General features: G+C 39.2%; 1 protein-coding gene across 1 annotated transcript in view; it reads left to right on the forward strand.

Annotated features, from left to right (window-relative positions):
* Hira (histone cell cycle regulator-like protein) overlaps window positions 1-25,866 on the forward strand; it is a 235,811-nt gene that overhangs the window by 34,278 nt on the left and 175,667 nt on the right. The window contains exons 2-6 of the mRNA XM_068230932.1: window positions 629-691; window positions 7,435-7,545; window positions 9,233-9,334; window positions 11,448-11,627; window positions 12,282-12,442. Coding sequence (XP_068087033.1) covers window positions 629-691; window positions 7,435-7,545; window positions 9,233-9,334; window positions 11,448-11,627; window positions 12,282-12,442 — 617 coding nt within the window. The remainder of the gene's footprint in view (window positions 1-628; window positions 692-7,434; window positions 7,546-9,232; window positions 9,335-11,447; window positions 11,628-12,281; window positions 12,443-25,866) is intronic.

Here is a 25,866-nt window from a genome sequence, read left to right on the forward strand (position 1 = left end):
AAGACTGTATTTGTTCAGCCTGTTTTGACTTAGGGCTCATTAGGAAAATCATGCACTAGCTAGGACGCTGTGAACAAAAAATCACTGCCTTAAAACATCAGTCACCACTAAACTGATGGCACTACACCCCTGAAAGGCCTTGGCCTACCAACTGACCACTGCTCAACTCGAAGGTCTGCAGATTACGAGGTGTCGTGTGGTCAGCACGACGAATCCTCTCGGCTGTTATTCTTGGCGTTCTAGACCGGGGCTGCTATCTCACCGTCAGATAGCTCCTCAATTCTAATCACATAGGCTGAGTGGACCTCGAACGAGCCCTCAGGTCCAGGTAAAAATCCCTGATCTGACCGGGAATCAAACTCGGGGCAAGAGGCAGGCACGCTACTCCTACACCACGGGGCCGGCACTATTAGAAACAGTAACAATAAATATAGGTTTGTGCAGGCACATGGTCGGTTGGGGTATGAAAATAAAGTGATTTAGTCACTCTTTCTCTTCAAGGTGGCCACAGTTAAATCTTGCTTTTGCACCTAATCTGTGACTGAATGCTGAAAGGTATACCATGAAAATGTATCTATGTTTTAACAAACTGTTATTAAATATATGCTTGTTTTTCTCTTTCTTTCAGAGTTACCAATTTTCTCAGTTGATATTCATCCTGATGGCTCAAGATTTGCCACTGGAGGCCAAGGTAGGTTATGACTGAAGTTTTGGTGGTGACAAAATGCTGCCATATGATTTGCTTAGGTCTACATTAGTTATAGCCTTTGTTATAAAAAATTCAGGTAGAAATAAGAAAGTAGGTATTGAACTAGTGGTCTTTGTTCCATACAAAGTAGTTGCTGCTATTTTGGAATGTTTTGGAACCCGTCTCAGAAGCTTTTCACTTCAGCCTTCTAGATGGTTGCAGTGTCCATATGTCATCTTCCTTTCAGAGTTCTCTTCTTCCATATTTTCCTGATATTTCACTGTTCTATTCCTTCATGTTTCTCTGGCTGAAAAGAATGCTATTAGGAAAGCAGCATAAGGGCATTGCAGCTATTCGGAAGGGTGCAACAATGAATGTAATCTGAAAAGCACATCAGAAACAACTTTCCCAGGCTGCTTTCAAAACCTTTGGAGACATGAAGGGGCTACTTTGAATGAAACAAGGACCATTATTCTTTAAGTTGTACTTTACCTGTCCTAGAACATTTTTTAAAACAAAGATAGTAGTTTATTAGATGACAATTTTCTGAACCATGTCAATAATTTGTTAGAAATCGGTTAGAAGATAGCTCCTGGCCTCTTCAGCTCCTGGTTTCAAAAACCTAAGTCTTTTGTTCACGATTTTTATGATCAGGTATAAAAGTTGTAGCGCTATTCCGAAAGGACGAGTATCTAGGGTGTTTGGGCAAGTAAGAAATAAATGTCTTGACCAATATATACCGGACTTTCAAATTAAAATTCTCGTCGGCCGTAGAGACCGTGTAGCGGGTGAGCTCCTCCTGGTTGACATAGCGCGTGGTCTAGGGGTACAGACTGTTCCGGAAGTGTTGGTACTACACATAGATAACTATATATGTTTCCAGTTTCAGCCAGATCAGGAATGGAATTAATGAAGCCCCATCTGCTGGGTTCTGCAGCCAAGACAATCTTCTCTGCCCACATCTTTGTTTCAGTTCTATTCTGCCCTCTGTGATCAGTTGTTTCAGGCTGTACATGTCATTTCACCGAGCAAGTTGGCTACCCAGTTCGGGTTGCGTAACTATGAGCTTGCATTCGGGAGGTGATAGGTTCGAATTCCGCTGTCAGCAACCCTGAAGATGGTTTTCCGTGGTTTCCCATTTTCACACCAGGCAAATGCTGAGGCTGTACCTTAATTAAGGCAATGGATGCTAAATTCTCATTCTTACCCCTTAGCCATCCTTGCATCACACAAAACCTTCGATGTGGTTACTGCGACATTAAACATGTATGAAAAGAATTTGTCATTTTTTAAGATTATTTTTTATTATAACTGTTAAGGTCTTCAGTCTGATGATATGATATATGAATAAAAAATAAAATTTAGGAAAAAACATAATTTAATTAATCTCAATTTTTTAAAAGGATTATACAGTCGCTCCAAAAAAGAATGAGCGCACTCTTGATATTAAGAGAGTCTAGTTTCACCTCTCGTGGAGTCATTTACATATCCAGGAGCATTAAACAAATTAATAATGTAAACACAGTAATTGGTGTATTAATTTCAGTAAGATATCTTGACTGTGTCAGTGCGACGTAAAGCAGGTAACAAACAAACAAACAAAAAAAAAAATCTTGAAATTAAAACACTCGGGTACAAGAGTCCACGAACATAACTAAATCTTTCAAATCCAATTAAAATACTTTGCAAATGAGGTGGCTATCTGCAAATGATAGACAAAAATACATTGTTCTCAACAACTAAATTTTAAATTAAAAAGAAAAGGAGACATTTATACAATTTACATTCACAATTTATTCACAATTTTTCTGCTAAACACAGCTCATCCTTAATAAATTTATATTATTTTTTAAAATTCTGCTCATAATATCTTCTGTACTTACACACATGATCAATTCATATACAGTATATGGAATCACTTCAAAAAAATACTATACAACTGCTATAAGATTTAAATTTACATTGCTTTTTTAACCCATTTTGGTACCTAACCTGCATAACAATCTGCTGCGTCTTAACGAGGAACTGTTTTGCCACTGCTTTTCAGAGTTCCTGAAGGGCCTTCACAGCTACCGTAGCAGTCCCAGGACCCTCAAAGTCCCCACTGTACTTCACTCCTACAGTCAGTCCCCTACTTCAGCTGTCCAGTCTTCATAGACAAGGGGTTGGAATTAATTTATTCACAAAGAATTTTTATTTACAATTACCTACACAGGTCGAATGCTGTCTAACATTTGTATATCGGTACAGATTTTGGAAAAGGATCAAACACTTCCCCAGGTAAACTGTTCCTTTCCTTCACACCCTTCCCAATGAATGAAAATTTACCCCAATTGTTTCTGGCAAAATCCCGTCTAATTTTATACTTGTTGTCAGCCCTGCCGATATACTTATTTTTCAAATGAAGCCTCTCATGGATTTCCCTCCATGCTTCCTCTCCTGTATAGGCTCTATGTAATCCTATAAGTCTAGTTTTCTCCCTTCTCTTACTTAAAGCTTTCCACTCAAGTTTCTCTAACATTTCTCATACACTACTTTTTCTCCTGAAATCCCCTATTACAAATCTTGCTGCTTTCCACTGCATACCATCTGTTTTTTTATTTTATTAGGTTTTCCTGGTGTGGATCCTAAACACTGTTTGTATATTCCAATAATGAACATACCATACTTAAGTAACTTTTCTCTTTTAATTCTTTGTTGCATCCTTTAAGTAGCCTCTTTATGACATGTAACGATCTGTATGCTTTCCCAACTACATACACACATATAGATTGGCATTCTGCAGTGAAGACATGACTTCCTTTTTTTTTCTTTTCTTAATACTAATTTTAGGTTGCGTAAAATCTTTTAACTTCACCTGCTAATTGGTGTTCCATCATGGAAGAAAGGCAAGCTATTCAAAGTCAACAATCACAAACATACACTAGCGTCAGAAAGTTTAGACTCACCCATGAATTTTCACTTTCCATGAAAGATAGGGGCTATTTGTTGAAAATCAACATGGAAATACCTATGTTTTTAGAACTAACTACTTTTATTACACATTTCACTAGATTTTCCTTTACACTGATCATTCACAGGGAGGTAGAAACACAATCACAACATCTTAAGCAATGACACTGCCTGTTCATTAATGTGTCCACCCTTTGCTTTGATTACTGCTTTACAGATACCTGGCATTCTAGCTGTTAATTTTTCCAAAGTCTCGGAATTTATACATCCCCAGGTTTCTAAGAGACATTGCTACAACCCATCCACACTGCCTGGCGCCTTTTCTTTCACTTTCCTGTCAAGTTCTTCCCATAAAAGTTCAATAGGTGTCAGATCGGGTGATTGAGGAGGCCAGACCATTTATTCCAATTTTCCTTCAGCTTGTTTCCTTTCCACGTACTGCTTGCACAAATGAGAGGTGTGTTTAGGATCATTGTCCTGCTGTAGAACAAATCCTTCACCAATAAGCTTCATTCCAGATCACGCATTGCACGAAAGGATACGGTGATATTGTTTCTTTTCCAGTATTCCCTCTACTTTCACCAAATAACCGACCTGATTATTTCCAAAACATCCTCACACCATCACATTTCCTCCTCCATGCTTGACAGACGGAATTATGCAGGATTCCATATCCCTTTCGCCGGGGCGGCAACAATGGGAACCAAATTTTTCAAATTTATAATCCGTCCAAAGCACGCTTTTCCATTGTTCAGGGGTCCAGTTAGCATGCATTTTGGCCCATTGTAGCCTTTTCTGATTGTGTACAGTTTTCAACAATGGTTTCCGTGCTGCTACGCGGCCCAACAATCCTGCCTCAAGCAGATGATTTTTCACTGTTGTCACAGACACAGGTTGTTCTCTTGCTTTATTTATCTCTGAGCAAATATCTACTTTTGTACGCCTTGTGTCACGCTTGCAGGGGATTAAAATATGGTTATCTTCAATTTTAGAAGTCTTCCTTGGACTGCGTGGTCGATCCTCATGACTAGCCATTTCCTTTCTGCGTTTCACTGCTCTGCGAACGCTGCACTCTGAAATTTTCAATTTTTCGGTTTGACCACCCAATTTCTTTATAAGCACAAGCCTTGGCTCTGTTTTCTTGGGTTATATTAACCTCCTTCCCCATATTCGTTTGTTTTATGTGTGTTGTTACCGTAGTTATGCCCAGATAAAAACAATGTAGAAAATAAACAATCTGGTACAGAGATTAACATACAACTGCTCAGGATAACTTCTATAGGCTAACTGTCGACTTCCAAGACAACGAGGAAACAAGAAGGACAAGTAATCATGTAAGAGAGGCATGTTTATAACATGGGAAAGGGTCGGAAGTTATCCAAGTAATCATATGAGAGTGGCATGTTTATTACTTGGGAAAGGGCCGGAAGTTATCCAGGTAGAATCAGGCAGTAAGAGCTGGAGACCAGAAATCTGTCAACTTCTTTGAAAAGATAAAGTAAAATCTTGCAATCTGCACTGAAATAGCTTTATGAAAGTGCTGAAAGCATCCATACATAAGTAACAGAACTAAAATACCACTTATTATCACACAGAAAACAATTGTTTAAGAAAATTATTAATTTTCGCAGGTGAGTCTAAACTTTCTGACACTAGTGTACTTTATTGTACCGAGTGAGTTGGCTGTGTGATTAGGGTCGCAGAGCTGTAAACTTGCATTTGGGTGAGTTCAAATCCCACAGTCAGCAATCCTGAGGATGGTTTTCCATGTTTTCCCATTTTCACACCAGGCAAATGCTGGGGCTGTACCTTAATTAAGGCCACGGCTGCTGTCTTTGATGTGTTAGTGCAACGTTAAATGAGTAGCTTACCGTACTTTATTATTCTTTCCATTATCGACGAATGACATTACGTGTCTACTCTCAGTCCACGGTGCATGTAGCAGGGGGTAGCTATGCTTGTCTTTCCTATTTCCTGAATTGTACCTTACAACTAGCGTGTAATATCTCTGGGTGTGTAAATTTTATCATTTTGCAAGGTTAAACTCATTCACACTTGTCAGAACACCGTATGGTAAACATTTCGCTGTGCACGGCAATCAGAAGCCACCCTAGCTGGGTCACTGTCCGTCTCCGGTATTAACAAAAATGGACGATACATCATGTCATAGTTTCTGACACTTGAGTGCAAAGCAAGGAAACCTAAAGTGAACATTTACCTTTCACTTTCTAACCTCCGAAGGTAAAGCTTCCATTGACCCTTTATGAAACATAGATTAGAGATACAACGTGCTTTGGCTTGGACTACATCACAGTGTGCTATACAAGGCTACCAACTTAGAAACTTAGATTTGGCTTGTGGCAAGACAGTTAGTCGGGATTGGCTAGGTACAGCTAGTGACAAGACTGTGGAGGAAAATCTGTAGTTTCAGCTGTTGAAAATAAAGTGAATATAATTGAACGGTTAAAGAAAGGTGATGATACAGATGCCTGCTTGGCCATCAGATGATATAGATGTTGATTCCCATAGGGAATCTGAGATATTTGTTCCGAATGAGTAAATTAATAATACCAATATAAATGGTCCGTTATTGGACATTATAAATTTTTCATCTAACTCATTCCTGGTTGCCAGCGTTTCGCCCTCGTGTGCTAGGCTGGGCTCATCAGTTGGTACCTAGCACACCTACCAAGACGCTGGCTAGTGCATAGCGTGGAGGCCACTGCATAGGCTAATTGTAGCCACCGGCAGTGCCAATGCACTATGAGAGACTTTGTCTCATTACCAAAAATTGATGCCTGCTTGGCCATCAGATGATATAGATGTTGATTCCCATAGTGAATCTGAAATATTTGTTCCGAATGAGTAAATTTATAATACCAAATATAAATGGTCCGTTATTGGACATTATAAATTTTCTAGCTAACTCATAGTTAGAATGTAACATACGGGGGCTCAGCCTTCCAACCAATCTTATAAAAGTTACTAAAACAGACTATATTGGAGGCAAACAATCTAATATATTAACATGACTTCTAAAGAATTAATTCTTTTATTGTAACTACACCCGTAGGCTTCCCCTTAAACAATTACAATAGAACAATACATTTCCAGGATAGAAAAATTCTCCCTCGCTTAGCCCAAAAGAAATCTCGAGAAGCAAACTTCTTTCCTCCACACCTGTAGACGGCCTGGGATCGAGGAGCGAGCAGGGCAAGCCCACGCTATCAGCCAAGCCAAGTTACTCATACACAGCCGATGTCAGGGAGCCTCTGCTAGAGGCACTGACCCCAGTATATACGTGCCACGCCCCCTCTCCAATCGAGCTGGGGCGTGAAGGGAAGAAGCCGACCAGAATAGAGGAGTACACCAGGGTGGAAGAAAACTTCCCTTTTCCCTGGGGCCATAAAGGGGAAGGGGAAAAATATAATTTATTAATAGACAAGTAAGGATCATACACACAAATAATATAAAATACAGATCGATCTGTCATAGTTCATGAAATTCAAAATAACGAAGGTGAACGACGAGGGAGAAAAATTCACGGTTCATTTAGCATCACAGTCATTGGTATTACAACAGTGCAGGCTTAATGTATTTTATGATGGTATCTTGGTAGTTCAAATTCCATTAAAATTGGTGATACCGATTATCCGTTCTTTTCAGTTAACTGTTCACCATGTGCCATCCATTAACACAAATAATCAAGTTTCTACTGTATTTCTTTCTTTCTTTTCCAACAGGCTCATCTGTTACATATACTCATTGCAAATTTGTGTGTTATTTTATTACAGGGGAAGATTCAGGAAGAATCGTCATTTGGAACATGGCTCCAATTGTTAATGAAGATGTGGAAAATGATGAAAATGTTCCCAAGATGCTTTGCCAAATGGATAACCACCTAGGTGAGGAACTGAGCCAAAAGTATGCCACTTGTTGTGGAAATTAGATTTTGTAAACTATAATTTTTCGTAATCTTCTGACTGTAAAACATAACTTCCATGATGATCATTGTGCTCTATTGACCCCCTACAGCTTGGACTTTCTAAAGCAATAAGAAGGAAGTTGGTCATAGCAGCCTGCATGTAGAACATTACACTTTTCTTTCTTTTAAAAGAATGTCTGTTTAGTTCATTTTTCACATTGCTGATCATGCTTTTATTAACAGGTACTTGAAACAGCTTGAAATTAGATTTTCCATACCAGTCCTTCAGATCCTTTAGCCACAATGCTCTTCTGCCAGGACCTTGGTTGCCTTTATTTTTACCTTTCATGATGATGTGTAAGAGACTGTATTTCTCTGGATGTCATATGATGTGGGTTCGATATTCATGCTGTGTTTTGTTATTTGCCAAAGAGATTATCACATAGGTGGGGAACTGGATCAAAAATATGTCAGTTTTCCTCCCGGCAGTGAAAATGGTCATTGGTATATCTCAGGTTGTTGTTTGGTACACCTTGATGCCATTTCCTGTATTTTTCATTGTCTCGTTGAAAATTTCCCATACACCTCAGTTCTTACTTACTGCTCACTTTGTCAACCCAGGTTATGTGATTGCAGTAGGTGTTCAGTCTGTCACCAATGATGGCATTGCATTTAGGGCTGTCGTCTAGTTGACAGATTCCTTATCATTTATTCCGTAGCCTTTTCTTAAAAGTGCCGGTCCTGCGGTGTAGGGATAGCATGTCTGTCTCTTACCCGGAAGCCCTGGGTTCAATTCCCAGCCAGGGCAGGGATTTTTATCTGGATCTGATGGATGGTTCAAGGTCCACTCAGCCTACGTGATTACAGTTGAGGAGCTATCTGACGGTGAGATAGCGGCCCCGGTCTAGAAAGCCAAGAATAATGACCAAGAAGATTCTTCATGCTGACCACACATCACCTCGTAATCTGCAGGCCTTTGGGCTGAGCAGCGGTCGCTTGGTAGGCCATGGCCCTTCGGGGCTGTTGCACCATTTTTTCTTCTCGATAATAGTAAAAAATTGAAGGGAAGTGTTATAGGCAAGTAAATATGGTGTGTGGGAATTTTGAAATTGTCATGCCCCTATGGCTCAGATTCCATGTAAAACTACAGGTTCGATAGCTACGATCACAATATCAACAGTAAAAAATGAAATGACGTTTGGCTTTTAATTTAGTGCCGGGAGTGTCAGAGGACAAGTTTGGCTCGCCAGATGCAGGTCTTTTGATTTGACTCCCGTAGGCGACCTGCGTGTCGTGATGAGGATGAAATAATGATGAAGACGACACATACACCCAGCCCCCGTGCCAGCAAAATTAACCGATTATGGTTAAAATTCCCCACCCTGCCGGGAATTGAACCCGGGACCCCTGTGACAGAAGGCCAGCATGCTAACCATTTAGCCATGGAGCCGGACAATATCAACAGTCACTACAAGCTTCCTGCTTCGTCTCTTCTTTCCTTCATTCCTTCTTCCCTCAATGACCTGCCTTTGTGTTTATTCTGTTGTTGTGTGTTCTTACTCAGGTTTCTGTTTTTATATATTTGATTTGATACTTATTTTTTCCATTCTGTTACTAATCTTAAGCCCAAAATGAAGTAACAATATCCGAATGTGTCCTTGTTTCAGCCTGCGTGAACTGCGTGCGGTGGAGTTTTTCGGGCAAGTTCCTAGCTTCAGGCGGAGATGATAAGGTTGTGATGATATGGAAGATAAGCAAATATGCTACAGGTACAGAAATATTTATTTGTCTTGACATCCAGTTGAGTTCTTTATTTGAATAATTGTTGTTTTTTTCACCTCAGGCAAATGCTGGGGCCGTGCCTTAATTAAGGCCACAGGCGCAGCAAAGTTGAAAGATTACAGAAATACTCAGATTTCCTTTTATGTTGAGAAGATTTTCAACATATTCCTTCCACCCATCCAGTGATTCCCGGGGATATACTATTGAGTTCCCCTGATTTACCCTATTCATTACATTTTCTCTCCCTTTTTGAGATTCTTTATTACTGTACAGAAGGGTTTCCCTGCTGCTTGACCTACATCTTCCAGGTCATTACCAAAATCTTCCATTGACTTCTTTTTGGACTGAACAGTTATTTGTTCCTCTTGGTTTCCTTCATTTACGTATAATTCATTGTCTGGTCCTAGGCGTTCCCATATACTTACATAAGAAGGGTGTGTGAGTATAGGATCAGCTCCCTGGATCTTTACTTCATAAATAAGCTCTGCGTGTTCCAGACAGTTTTCATGGCCATTTTAGCTGAACTGATCAATAAACAAATTGTAGAAGTCAATACAATTCTGATCCTAATACCAGGTGGTCGTCGCCATAAGACCTATCTGTGTCGGTGCGACGTAAAGCAACTAGCAAAAAAAAAAAAAAAAAAAAAAAATACCAGGTGGGCTTACATCTATTTTATAGTTGCTAGATGCCTTGGTTAATGAACTTTTCAAAAATTATGTGCACCAATTATTGTGTGCGGAATGGATGGGATTTACTTCTTTCAGTCTAACAAAAAGAGGTACCATTAATAGACCTCTATACAACCCTAGATCCCAAAATTAACTTTTCTAAAATCATTTTAATGATATTTGTAAAAATAAAGCATAGGCATTTTGCCAAAGTTTTGGTCTATTATTATTATTATTATTATTATTATTATTATTATTATTATTATTATTGTTATACATCTTCATTATAGACTTATGCCTTTACTGTCCTGCCAGGCTGAGTGGCTCAGACGGTTGAAGTGCTGGTTTTCTGACCCAACTTGGCAGGTATTTGAAGGAGCTCAAATATGTCAGCCTCGTGTTGGTAGATTTACTGGCATGTAAAGAATTCCTGCGGAACTAAATTCTGGCACCTTTGCGTCTCTGAAAACCATAACAGTAGTTATTGGGAGGTAAAACCAATAACATTATTATTATTATTATTATTATTATTATTATTATTATTATTATTATTATTATTATTATTATTATTATTATTATTATTATTTCCGCCTCCATAGCGTAACGGTTAGTGTTATTAGCTGCCGTCCTCGGGGGCCTGAGTTCGATTCCCGGTACTGCAAGAAATTTAAGAATGGCAGGAGGGCTGGTATGTGGTTGAAATGGTACATGTAGTTCACCTCCAATGGGGGTGTGCCTGAAAAGAGCTGCACCACCTCGGGATGAGGACATGAGTTTACTTACATACTTACTTACTTACTTACTTACTTACTTACTTACTTACTTACTTTCTTACTTACTTTACTATTATTATTATTATTATTATTATTATTATTATTATGTCCTACTCGTTGGCTGAATGGTCAGCGTGCTGGCCTTCGGTTCAGAAGGTCCCGGGTTCGATTCCCGGCCGGGTCGGGGATTTTAAACCTTCATTGGTTAATTCCAGTGGCCTGGGAGCTGGGTGTTTGTTATGTCCCCAACATTCCTGCAACTCACACACCACACATAACTCTATCCTCCACCACAATAACACGCAGTTTCCTACACATGGCAGATACCGCCCACCCTCAACGGAGGGTCTGCTTTACAAGGACTGCACTCGGCTAGAAATAGCCACACGAAATTATTATTATTATTATTATTATTATTATTATTATTATTATTATTATTATTATTAAAAAGAAGAAAACCTCCATAAACCTGACTAAGTAGTCCTATGTTGGCTAAAAAATTTAAATAAATAGTAATGTATCTATAAAAGTTATGTAAATGTCTTGGCAACTTATTTATTGAGTTGTAGATCGCTTTCTCTTCTTATCCACTCTGCCTCCCACCATCTTTTGTGGTGTAGACATATTGTATATCCTTTTTTTTTTTTCTTTTACAGGAAATACGGCTGTGTTTGGAGGTGGCGGAAAAGTTAATGTGGAAACATGGAGATGTAGCAACACCCTACGTGGACACAACGGTGATGTCCTCGATATGGCATGGTCCCCTCATGATGCCTGGTTGGCATCCTGTTCTGTTGATAACACTGTGATCGTCTGGAATGCTCTGAAAATGCCAGGTTCTTGTAATTTTTATTTTCTTTCTTTCTTTCTTTCTTTCTTTCTTTCTTTCTTTCTTTCCTTCTTTCTTGAATCTACAGTATCATATCCATGTAATTTCTGTCTAATTTCTGCATCCTGGAGATTTTCTACTCTTATTTTTCTGCAGACAGATTTCACTTTCTCTATCCTAGGCTTAGAGATACTTAGTTCACTACAGATCAGAAAGTGGTCTCTATCATAAATATATCCCTGGAATACCTGCACATTCCTAACATATTTCGCAAGTTCAGAATCTTTTATGATATAGTCTATTATGAATCTTGTGCCCCTGCCCTTCCATCTGTAGCGGTGAACAGCTTTATGCCTAAAGAATGTGTTGGTAACTTCTAATCCAGCACTAGCAAAGAAGTCCAGTAAACATTTCCGATTCCTATTAGCTTCCATATCTTCCCCATACCTACCTATCACCTTCTCATATCCTTCAGTTTTATTTCCAGCTCTTGCATTGGTATTGCCCATTAGCACTATCATATCCTTGCTGTTTACCCTGACAAAGATGCCACTCAGTGCTTCATAAAACTTGTCGACTTGATCCTCATCTGCACCCTTGCATGGTGAATAGACCAAGATAATTGGATGTACATTTGACTTTTTTTCAACTTATGTTTCAGAAATGGTTGCTGTTTTAAAAGGGCACTCAGGTTTGGTGAAAGGTGTAGCGTGGGACCCTGTTGGAAAATACATCGCCTCCCAGTCTGACGACAAAACCCTGCGAGTGTGGCGGACTGCAGATTGGCAGCAGGATTCTGTCATTCATGAACCATTTGAAGAGGTGAGAATTAGGTGTAAATCATGGGAACTGGTTGCTACTTGTGCATCTCCCACATTCTTCATCATCATCATCATCATCATCATTTCCCCTTATTCAGCTCCTGCTGGGTCGGGGTATTTGTGGCAATTCTCCATCTTCCTCTTTCCTTCCACCACTCCTCTTCCACGATCTTGTCCCAGTCTAAATTTTGTCTTCTTATGCCACTCTTCACTGATTCAATCCACCTTGTTCTAGGTCTTTCTCTTGCTCTCTTGCCATTGCACTTTGCCTCCAGCATCTGTCTTGGAATTCTATTCTCCTCCATCCTCTTTACATGTCCAAACCACCTTAGTTTATTCTTTTCAACTCTCTCATGTAGCTTTCCTATCCCAACTTCCTTCCTAACATCTTCATTGCTCACTCTGTCGTTCCTTGTCTTTCCTATCATACTTCTTAGGAATTTCATCTCACTGGCTTGAATTCTACTCTCTTGGCTACTAGTCGAAATCCAAGTAATACTTCCTAGGAATTTTAAGCTGTCCACAATTTCCAGACTCTGACTTCCAATTTTCACACTGCCCTTTCCTTGTCTTTCCCCTCTCGACATCACAATAGTCTTGTTCTTATCTGTACTGATTTTCATGCCATACTTCTCAATTTTTTCATTTATTATATGTAGTTGTTGCACTTCTTTGCTGTTCTTTCCCCGGATCACGTCATTATTTGCAAATAGCAGTATCTTCATCCCTTTATCTCCATAGGCTTCCTTTGTTTCCTTTACAGTTTCATCCATTACCATAATAAACAAAAGAGGTAACAGCACACTCCCCTATCTTAGCCCAGTATTATTCCTGAACTATTCCGTCTTTCCAACTGGGGTCAGTACCAAAGAGCATATAATACAATAGAGATGAAAGTCAATACAGTAGAACCTCGATAATTCGAAATCGGTTAATCCAAAATCCCGTCTGATTCGAAGAAGCTCTCGTTCCCGGAAACATGAGATACAGTTTTGCATGTTATTTAAATTGTTTAATTCGAAATACGGATAATTCATATTTCGAAGTACAATGTCGGCCCCATTACCGAAATTCAGACTTTTAATTTGAAACAATAGTATGTTACAGAATAATTTCAACTCGAAATTTATCCACGTCATAATAGAACACGTGTTCCGGAACGTGGAGGGGTAGCTTTCCGCACTTACACTCACTTTGGTGCATCTACATTGCGCTTCATGATTGTTAAATTGAATGAACTAGGAATTCTTTTGTATTCAATATTTTAAAGAACGCTGTAATATCACGCAACAGGCAGTGTGCGGTAAAACAGAATCCGCGAACACTGGCGATGCCGAGAGTTAACGAAAAAGCATGGCTTATATAATAAATTCGTAGGCACCAAACAACATTGTCATTGCCGATGTAACTGCATTGCTTTCTTTTAATGCGAGCCCAAACGGTCTTATGGTTTTAAAGGAGAAAGAGCCAGCTGGAGAATCGTGCAAGGGTGGGGGATGGGGGTCATTGTAATGCGTTGCAATGCGCATGGAAGCGAGAAAATTTATCCCCTAGTCATAGGAAAGTTCGATAAGCCAGAATGTTTTAAGGGCGTTGGGCACTTTCCATGCCAGTACAAAGCATCTAAATGCACACAGTACAGAAATCCAAAAAGTAATGCATTTGCACAGGGGAACCAGCATAATTTATCCTCGTCTTTGAATCGTGCTTTTTTCTTTTTTTTCTTTTTTTCGTTGCATGAGGTTATGTTTGCCAGTGAGATATCCAAGTGCATTATTTGAACATTGTAAATGCACCTTGTTGGACACATTCCGGAAAACGGTTTTTCCATGGCATTTGAAAGGTTTAAATTGTGAATCGAGGTGATTGCATGTATTAATGGGTCTTAGAATACTTTGTGACGCGGCAAGTGTTTACATTTCTCAAGAACGAGAGAAGTGCCATAGTGGGAAATCGTACAAGGATAGAGTCATAGGAAAGTTCGATTTTAAGGGCATCGGGTACTTTCTGTGCAAATACAAGGCATCTAAAATGCATAGAGTATAGTAATCCAATAAATAAAGCATTTGCACATGGGAGCCAGCATAGATTTCTCCTCGTCTTTGAATCATGCCTTTTTTTTTTTTTTTTTTTTTTTCCTTTCGTTGCGTGAGGTTATGTTTGCCAGTGAGATATCCAAGTGCATTATTTGAATACTGCAAATGCACCTTCTTGGATACATTTTGGAAATAGTTCTTTTTTCATGGCATTGGAAAGGTTTAAATTGTGAATCAAGGTTAACTGCATGCAGGAATGGGCCTTAGAATATTTTGTAACGGGGCGAGGGTTGGTACTTCTGAATTGCGAATAGGCGGTTAATTCAAAACATGTAATTCGAAGTCCGATTTTTGAGTCCCAACGACTTCGAATTAACGAGGTTTTACTGTAATAAATTTTGGTTCCAAGACAGATGGACCCTTGTAGTTTCAGTCCGCAATCAGAGATTGCGCCGCAATGCGCAGTGTGTGCAATACCTTACTATTACAGTAGAACCTCTATTTAACGTTTTTACATGGACCTGATTTTTTTAACCTTAAATGGGAGTTTACCTTAAATCAAGGTTTCAGTAGGAAGCACACCTTTACCAGAGATCTTTGTCTGTATTAACATAAATTGTACCAGCATATATTATTTACATAGTGACAGCAATAAAACAAGGAGATATCTACCCTATACACTGTACTGCAGTTACGGTTTGTGCTTCATTTTGACAAATTTTTGTCGATGAATGCAAAACTGCTTCAGTTTAAGGTTGTTCTTATAACTTTATGTACTATTTTTCATAAAAGTTGGAAAAGCTACCAAATTCGCACAAAAAGACATTAAAATCGGTAGGAAACAGAAATCGATTTATTTAAACATTTTCGCATAAGTTTTCCAAACAGCGACTTACTCATTAGCACATATTTTCTAATTCCAATAGTCTGAATACGCATATTCCGTTTCATTCTTAAGATTGTAATAGCATCAATCCAGAGGATTGTGGCAAACATTTTCTTATTTCAAATGGCATCACCTAACCTAGGTTTACCGCGCACATATTATGAAAACATATTTCAAGCTCCCTGTAGAATAATGATAACATTTTCACTATAAATTTACACGAGAACAGCCTTTCTGAAATTTAACAAGATGCGAAAGTACATAACCAAATTTCTGAAATTAATTATGCACACCGCTGTATCTTGAGAAGGAGAAGTATCACATTCTTATTTTATTTCAGTACATAGTATTAAAATTAAGCAATCGTTTAGTTCAGCTTTTATTTCTAAGGAGTTAACAACTGCTGGCACTGCACTTATTGTGAAGACATATTATCCCGATGTTTGTTTACACAAGTCGGAGACTCGGAGCTCAGAGTTGTGAGGAGACCTCAGGCTTGCTCAGGATCGACTTGTTCGCGCATAGCGAGGAATTGGTATGGAAGATTATTGATCACATTCAATATAAAAACGCTGGAGTAGAGTCATATACTGTATTTGGTACAGTGTTTGAATATTGATAACGGATACAAATTAATGCGCCCGAATTTGCCCGTAATAATGGATGAATCAGTAAAAGTGTTCTCATTATAACCGAAGGATATTGCACAGATTAATATAGGAATTTCGAAGATTATAGTAACATTGTCATTAAAACGGGGGTTCTGTTCTGCTTCAGCAGTCGCGGTTGGATGTGCATCTGAGTCTGACATCACACTTCAGCCCTAAGTACTCTAATTTCCTCTTCTGCCTTGAATCATCCATAGCAAGCTTATGACATCTTTTTCATAAGTTCTTAATGTCCCATAACTAAAATGAATAGAAGTAAATATTTGAGCATTTTAACATTTCCTTAACGCTAAATGTGGGTTTTGCCCTATTGTGAATTATGTTAAATTGAATATAAAATAGCATTGCTCTTATGGAATAATTTTCGGGACTGAAAATTTCTCCCGTTAAATGTGGATTTACGTTAAATCGGGGTTATACTGTATTATCAACATATAGTGCAGAGAAATGGCTTCTGCCGTAGTAACGCATATCTGGTTTTCTCTCCCTCACCCCACCATCCATCCTATCCCCCCTCCTTCACCACACCTCCTCATCTACTATGACGATTATAGTGTAGTTCTACTATTTCCATTCCGAATACATTCTAATTCATATATTTTTATTTTCAAGTACTTGCTATGTCCTAAATAATAATAATGATCTGATACCCCTAGTTCGTACGACATACTATATTATTGAGGGCATAACCTCACACAACAAAGTAGCTTTACATTGAAATACATGGTTGACACATTACCACAAAGCTGATATTATGACAAATAATAAATTCCTTCAAAAGCAAGACACCAGAGCACAGCATACGCGAGATATGGATATCACATCAGTATCCAAGTACCACATGAAAATAAAAATAACAGAATTAAGTGCACTGAGACAGGAAATATATATAAATACATTAATAGAACCATTCAGCTTCAAGCCCCTGAGGTGTATTCAGACAGGAAATACAAGATTTCAGGAGGACTGACGATATATTTCTAATAAACAAACACAAGGAACAAAGTTTTACAGCACAGGCATATGGGCACTTGGAATTATAACAACACAAATACTGTAGCATCATGGGAAGTATAGCTTAAAATCGATATTAGTTCGAACAAAGTTAGTCGATTGGGTGAATTCGGATTCAGTGTAATCCACCAATATTATCTCCATAATACATGACGTTATACGACTGATTCTTCGTCAGAAGGGTCCACTGATTGAGATTAGACTTGAAATACTTCACTTCGAGGCAAACGGCCTTTAATTACAAAAATCGTTCTTTTCATGCCCTTTCAACCTTCCTACAACTATCTACACATTATGAATGACCTCCAGCACCATCTAAAAATTAGGACTGGAACTACCTGAAGCTAACTACAGATTGGAACCATAAGCCCCATTAGACTTTCAGCGTGGTGGTCAGTAACCTGCTAACGCAGTTGTTGTATATTGCTTGCACCATTTCTAACATTCCTCTTCCAAGTCTCTCTTTAACCATAGTTTCCCAAACCTTCTCTCTGGGGTCTATATCATATGCGTTTTCTATATCTGTGAAAGTCATGACCAGATCCTTTCCATATTCCCAGTTCTTTTCCATCAGCTGTCTCATGCTAAAGATTGGGTCCACTGTAGATCTTCCACTCCTGAAGCCATATTGTTCCTCTTGTAAGTCTCCTTCAATCTTTCTTCTCATTCTTCTTTCTACTATCCTTTCCAGTATTTTGACTACCTGTGATGTAAGTGTGATTCCTCTCTAGTTACCACAAACTTTCTTGTCCCCTTTCTTAAACACTGGTATTATTATCCTCTTTTTTTTTTTTTTTGTACACTTTTGTGTTTCCACATACACTTTAGTATTTGGTGCAACCATTGCATACTAACAGGTCCAGCAGTCTTTACCATTTCCACACTGATTTCATCCATCCCTGTTGCTTTTCTCATCTTTATCTTTTGTACTGTTAACTCCACCTCAGCATTATTATATCATCCTCTGCTGTTGAGTCCGCACACTGTATTGTTTCTATCTCACATGTACATTTGTTCACATTCAATAGCTTATCAAAATATTCCTTCCATGTTCTCTTTATCTCTTCTGGGTGTGTTAACAGTTCCCTATTTTCCTTTTTGACTAGCTTTGTGATAACTCATTGTGTCCTCTTACTTCTTATAAGTCCATTCAGCATCCTTTTACCGCCACTTACATCCACTTCCATTTTTTGTGTCAATTGTTTCCAACTCTTCTTTTCTTCTCCTACCACCTTCTTACATCTCCGTTTGCTGTTGAGATACTTCCTTTTGTTTTTATCTCTTTTATCTCTTATCTTTCCATTCTTGCCAGGCTGTCTTCTTTTCTTTCATCACTTACCTCACTTCCTCATTCCACCACTGCGTTTCCTTTTCTTTCAAGCTTGTAGATGTCCTGCCACAAGCACTCTTTGCTGCACTAAAAAGTGCCTTTTTAAAATTGGCCCACTACTCTTCTACATCTTCCACTTCTACATCTTCCACTTCAGTAACTGGGATTTGTTGTTTCAATTTCTCCTGAAAATCTTCCTGTACATTTTTGTCTTTCAATTTCCATACTTTTATTGTACTTTCTCTCATCTCTTTTAATGTTTTCATTTTTCCCAACTGTAATTTTGCCACTACAACTCTATAGTCCCCATCAAATGCTTCTCCTGGTAAAGCTGTCACATCCATCAACTTCCTGCGATTTGTCCTTTCCATCAAAAAGTAGTCAATTACTGCTTTTGTTCTTCTGTCACCCAACCCATATCTCATAATTTTCCTGCTGTTTTTCTTTCGAAACCATGTACAGTAAAACCTCGTTAATTCGAAGTCGTTGGGTCGCAGAAATCAGACTTTGAATTACATGATTTCGAATTAACCGCTGAAACCTTTACTACGGTGGTTACACAAAACAAGTACTAAACACAATAAAGGAGGGAAGTAAGAGCAACTACACACTATCAGAAAACACTATACACTGTGAGAAACATCAGCTGGCCTACGCGGATCTCAGCCATCAACAACATAATACGAAATATCAGTAGGGCCAACTAGTGGATAATAAACCAGGAAAGTGGAAACAGGCAGGACCTACCGAGGGCATGGACATGGCTTAGATTGCAGATTCCAAAATAAATCGCCGTGATCCTTAAATTTGAAAAATATTATTTACAAGTGAAATTTTACAAATACATTCCGAACAAAATCCACCAACTTACAACTTACGAACTATAAGCTCTGTGATACACATATCTTAGAGGTTCCTTGATAATGGGCGTCACTACGAGTTTCAAACTTCAAACCAACTATAAAACTAGTTACAAATCGAGTAGTACAATGCAAGTTAGTAGGTTAAAAGCAATGTAAAAACAATTACAATTTACAGTGAAGTGAATGTACTCTCCTAAACTCTAGCGTACATCAAGTGATGCTGAACTACCAGAGGCAAACCCCAAGGTAAATGTATTAAATTACAATCTACGTATTTAGTGAAATAAGAAATGGGAATGCCTCGAAAACAAACAGGGAACCCCAGCAGAAAAGCTAAGGCGTCTTAAATAATTAATTTGGCAAATCTAGGTTAGGCTAGGGCAGACTCCTATACGAAATATCAGCCGAACATTACGGAAATTTTAACCGGTACGGAAAGTAAGAGTGCTTACCCGAAGGTGCGCCATCCCGGAAGCGAGGCGTCGCACACGACACAGACCAACACAGACTAAAGGCAGATCAGGCCAAGACAAGACCGAATTCTAACGAACGCTGCTTCGCTCACTATATATAAAAAACCCTGGCCTTGGAGTAGCCAATCAGAATGCATGAGTCCGTCCATCCCTTCCTAGGTTCACCAATCACAATTCCTACTCCCGTCGTGAACTTTAACATTCTCGAATACACACGTTCGCGAATCTAACATTTCCAGAATAGTTACAAAATTCCTTCTAGAACACATAACCCACAAAAGGCACACACCCTGTTCAACAATTTTCTAGATACTTCCAGTAAGTACAGAACAGAAATATACTATTTACAAATGCATATGTTACAAATATTACACAGTACACGTTAGGTGCAAACACAAGTTGGTAGGACAAGTTGGTTCAAAATAACTAGTGGGCTGAGACAGGGAAGTGTTCTATTACCAATCCTGTTTACAATAGTAATGGATGACATCATCAGAACTGCAAAAGCAGCATATGGAGGAAGAGAAATGAACATGATGTTATTTGCAGATGATATTGTGATTTGGGGAGAAGACGACAGGAAGGTTCAAGAACATTTGAATGTGGTGAATGGGAAGATCGAGGAATGTGGATTGAAAATAAGTGTAGAAAAGAGTAAAACTCTTGTTATGACTAGAGGGGAGAAAGAAGGGAAAGGTCAGATTAGACTTGCAGACAAGCCCCTGGAAGTAGTGGAAACGTTTAAATACCTGGGGAGTGAATTAATTGAGAATGCTCGACTGGATGCTAAGATTAGTAAAAGGATTCATGCTGGAAGTTGTTTCTATCGTAGTGTAAGAAACATGTTATGGGACAAAGATGTGCCAACAGAAGCAAAGGATACTACAGTGAAACCTCGATTCTCCGTTTTTGGAGGGACCTGGGGATAAAAACGTACGATACGGGAAATCGGAAAATCTGGGAACGAATTAAAACCGTCAACAGTTTGACTGTACTTCACAGTAATGAAATATATATATCATTTTATTTGTACAAAAACGCCTGCATTAAATACATTAGTTTAAAAACTTTATATTTTATATTCAGTTTTACCGAGAAACTTCGTCACGTTCCCGTGAAAACGTCTTTCAGGCCAGCAACTTTCATCAGTCAAGCTCATCGAAAAATATTCTACTAAATAAGTTATCAGAATTATATTGATATCTAAGAAATTTAAAAACACATCTGAGACTCCAGTTTCACTATTGCTGCAAGGAGAGTGTATCGGAGATATTATGCCGATCGGGAAAACATTATAATACAGTCACTTAAAACGTCTGTTTGTTTCACCTTGAATAAATCTAACTGGAACAGGTACAGTTATTTACAGTAATCGTTATCTGAAGACAGTCTCATGTAAATTATTGACTGTTTTAATAACCTAAAAGAGAACAATGTAACTTATTTATCAGTAAAGGTTTTCGTGCTGTATTACGAACTTACGGCGCGAAATTTAACTTCGAGTTCACCCATGTTTTAGGCCTCGGTACTTTCCATTAATGATTTTTTTTGACCGATAAACAGGCGAGAAATGTGGCTTGCATGATAAGCATAATTACTGGTGCAGTTCACATGAACATACCTGTGGTATTATAGTTAGGAAAGATAGCTGAAAACACGTAAATAAGCATAGGTTGTAACACGTCCAGTCACATAGTCAAGTAAGCTAATCACAACGCACAAATACAAAAATGATACCAAAATACATTAAATCCCAGAAGATGTAATGAAACACTCTCGCACTCACAAAAATAAAGTGTCACATCGCATACATATAGGTTACGCACTGCACACACAACACTTAAATTGTCATTTCTTCAGTCACAGAATACAGTAGTCACTTTGTAGTGAAAAAGTCTTTAATCGTCAGTTTTTTTTGTTTTGTCGTGCCTTAACACGGTACAGTGCTCCCTCAATATTTAAAACGTTCTGTAGTTCGCTGCTGTCTGTGTCATACGCAGTAATATAGTCGCGAATTTTGTCAAAGGCGGCTAATGCTTCTGCAAACGTTGGCAGGGGTTCAATTTCGTCTTCGTCTTCCCCCTCGCTCGCGATCTCATGCACGGCGCTTGCACTGGCTGTGGCAGTAGCATCATCACACAGCTGTTCTATGCTCTTTACACCACAAGTGGCGAGCTCACTATCGACTGTAGCGTACGTCTCGAAGTTAACATCTCTCGGCGCGAGCTTCTCCCAGTCCTCACTGAAAAGTTGTTCTTCGCTGCCGGTGTTGGTGTCGTTCGTGTCTCTGCTTTCGCCAAAGCCACATTTATAAAAACAATTTTGAATGGTGGAGGGCGAAACGTGGAACCATGCTGACACAACAAAGTGGATTGCCTGTAGAATACTGAACTTCGTCTTCACTTCTTTCCCGGCGTCCAACATACACACAGCCCTTTCCACCAGCTGCTTGCGGTAGTACCCTTTAAAGCACTTTATCACCCCCGCATCCAGAGGCTGAAGGACACTGGTACAGTTCGGGGGATACAAAATAACTTTCACATTTCGTAAGAAAGAAAGTTCCTGCGGGTGGACGGCACAGTTATCTACAAACAAAACTATTTTTCTCGCTTGAGCACCCATAGAAGCATCCAGTCCGTGAAGAAAATCCAAAAAAATGTCTGTGGTCATCCAAGCTTTACCGTTCGCGTAGTATCGCACTGGTAACTTCTTCACGTTCTTAAAGCATCTCGGTTTCGCTGCTTTGCCTACAACGATAGGGATACGTTTGTGTGACCCGTCACTGTTACAGCACAACAAAACAGTTATGCGGTCCTTCGCATTTTTGCCTCCATGACAAGATTCTCCTTTAAGAGCCAGCGTGCGATCCGGTAAACAGTTGAAAAATAGGCCGGTTTCATCCGCGTTATAGATGTTCTTCGGTTCGTATCCTTCAAGCAGCTCTGGGAGATTTTTCCCCCAATCTTCCACAGCCGAACCGTCAACTGCAGCACTCTCGCCGGCGAGCTTTTTATACACCAGCCCGTGACGCTCCTTAAACCGGGAAATCCATCCATTCGAAGCAGAAAAATTGTTGATACCCATTCTTGCAGCGATGCTTCGAGCTTTTACACGCAAAATGTTACCATCCACAGGAATTCTCGACGCCCGAGCTTGCTGATACCAAGAAAAGAGAACTGCTTCCATTTTAGAATATCTCGATTCCTTCCCCGTTTTTCTATTCTTTGCAGAGGATCCACATTTTTTAACTTGTTCACGTATCTCTTGTCTTTTCCCTATTATTGTATTCAGTGTCGAAGCAGGTAAGCCTAAACGTTTCGCGATGTCAACTTTTTTTTCTGTTGGATTTCTTTCAACTTCCTCTATAACCTGAAGTTTTTCTTGCAGGGTTTTCACATGCTTTACAGGTCGCGCCATTTCAATACTGTACTGTGTAAGCAAACCGAAACTCGACTGCGTAAATTGTTGGTTTTCACCAGCTAGTAACACAGCCAACTGTAGGAAACATTCAACAGAAAGCTCTTAACAAAGCGCAAGTTGGCGGAGGCCTTCATTGTTAGCCTGGTACAGAATGTTCCGTAAGTATGATCGCGCAAGATATCTGACGAAATTAAAATACGCTAGACCCGCAAATTCGATTCCTGCCGTCCATTCTCGAAATCTTGAAAAACGCTTGATCGAGGATTTAGCGTTGATGGGACTGAAATTTCTGGACGGTTGATGCGGGAAATCGTTTCTTCGAGGAACGGATAACGCGGGATTTTTAATACAGGTTTTAAATGGGATGCTCGCGGGACCACGTAATTTGAACGAATATTACGGGAAAACGTAGTTTCGGGGAACGGATAATCGAGGTTTCACTGTATGTACAAGATGTATTACGTACCCATAACAACTTACGGAGCAGAAACTTGGACAATGACAAAGAAGGATGAGAGTCGAATACAGACAGCTGAAATGAAGTTCTTGAGGAGTATGATACAGAAGAGTAGAAGAGACAAAATAAGGAATGAGAAAATCCGGGAAGAAATTGGAGTGGAAAAAATGAATGATAGAATAGAGAAGAGCCGACTAAGATGGTTTGGGCACATAAAGCGAATGAGCGATGAAAGAATGCCAAAAAAGGTGATGGAAATGCAAATCCAAGGAAGGAGAGGCCGTGGATGACCACGATTGAGATGGAAGGATACCATCCAACGCAGCATTATAGAAAGAAACCTGGACTGGGACACAGTGTTGGAGGAGGAGTGGTGGAAAGACCGAAGAAAGTGGAGAGGAACCATATTTGCCCCTACCCGGCTACAGCTGGATAAAGGGAAATGATGATGATGACAGGTTAGGTCATTACAAATAAAACATTATATGATACTTTACAAATAAAGTCTTCAAAAACACTTTCCACTTTCACTATATTGTTCACGTGTGACAACCGCCAACACGTACTTCGGAAATGCCAACCCTTGCGGTGACACATTATGTTCTAAGACCCGTTACTGCATGCAATTAACTTTGATTCACAGTTTAAAGCACTCAAATGCCATGGAAAAAAACTATTTCCAAAATGTATCCAAAAAGGGGCATTTATAGAATTCAAATAATGCACTTTGATAACTCACCGGCAAACAACCTCACGCAGTGAAATCAAAAGAAAGAAAACATGATTCAAAGACAAGGAGAAATCTATACTGGCTCCCCTGTGCAAGTGTTTTATTCTTTGGATTACTGTACTGTATGCATTTTAGATGCCTTGTGCTTGCACGGAAAGTACCCGATGCCCTTAAAACATCATGGCTTATCGAAATTTCCTATGACGAGGGGAGAGAATGTCCCTCGCTTCCGTCCACATTACAACACCAGTACAGTGACTATACTTGTACAATTGCCTGCCATGGCACTTAAATGCCATGGAAAACACTATTTCAGAAACGTATCCAACAAGGTGCATACATTATTCAAATAATGCGCTTGTATAAAAACAAAGACAAAATATAACCTCACGCAATGAAAGGAAGAAAAACACGATTCAAAGACGAAGAAAAATTATGCTGGCTCCCCTGTGCAAATTCTTTGGCCCGATTGCAAAAATGGTATTTAGACGATGTCTACGTTAAACAATGCCTAAGTATGGCTGCCGCATTGCAGAGACGTTATTTATCACTTAGGCACTGTCTAAAACCGATGTTCAACCGGTCATGTTTAAACACTGCCAAGAGCACTGTTTAACCTCAAATGAGAGGAGTGAATCACAATCAGAGGTTATGTACCATGAAATATGTAATTTGTATTATCATGTTGAGACGATTCCGGGAAGAAAGGTTAGTCTGACGGCCTCTTTGAGGGTCGCCCACTGCTAATTCACAGCAATTCGTTTGACATGCATGGGGAGATAATCATAAAATAAGGTTTCGCTTTACGAGAGACTTGTTTCTTGAGACTGACAAAGTGACAGTCTGGTGACTGTCAACTTGAATACAATTCTTGCCAACCGATATATTTTATTATGTACATGGGGGTAATTTCCATGGAATTATAGGTCACTTCGACTACATACATATCAGAATTACATGTTCCGATCGTCTGAGGGCTGTCACATACATCAACCAGGAGGGATTCACTTATATTTACTGCCTAGTAAACACACATAATAGTGAAAACTAAAAAGTAGGTTGTATTGGGTTTTAATATATATAATCGTATGTTTTCCGCAACTATCAGATAGGAAAAGGCAAGTGGTGGTGATTATTGTTTAAAAAGGACTGGGGAAGAAGAGCTGTGGCCATAATAACAGCTCTAGTATTGGTGTAAAAATTTTCACGGCTGCTGATGATGCGTTTCGAACCTACTATCTCCAGAATGTAAACTACATCTATATGGCCCGTTCAACACTCTCGGTTACACATTACTATTGCTTCATCTTCCCTTCGTCGAAGCTACCGTATTTAGGAGTAGATTACACTCACTGCATCTGGTGAGCCGAACATGTCCTCGGACACTCCCGGCACTAAAAGCCATACACCATTTCATTTCACTGTAAGAACACTATAATGAAAGTTACACTTCCCTGTACGGTGGAGTGTCTCTTTAGTGTCAATAAGATTATGAGATTTAGTTTCCACCGAAAGCGATACTCTTATCTGTGGGCAAGTCATGCTCAG

The sequence above is a fragment of the Anabrus simplex genome, chromosome X, assembly GCF_040414725.1.
Source record: "Anabrus simplex isolate iqAnaSimp1 chromosome X, ASM4041472v1, whole genome shotgun sequence".
NCBI classification, from domain to species: Eukaryota; Metazoa; Arthropoda; class Insecta; order Orthoptera; family Tettigoniidae; genus Anabrus; species Anabrus simplex.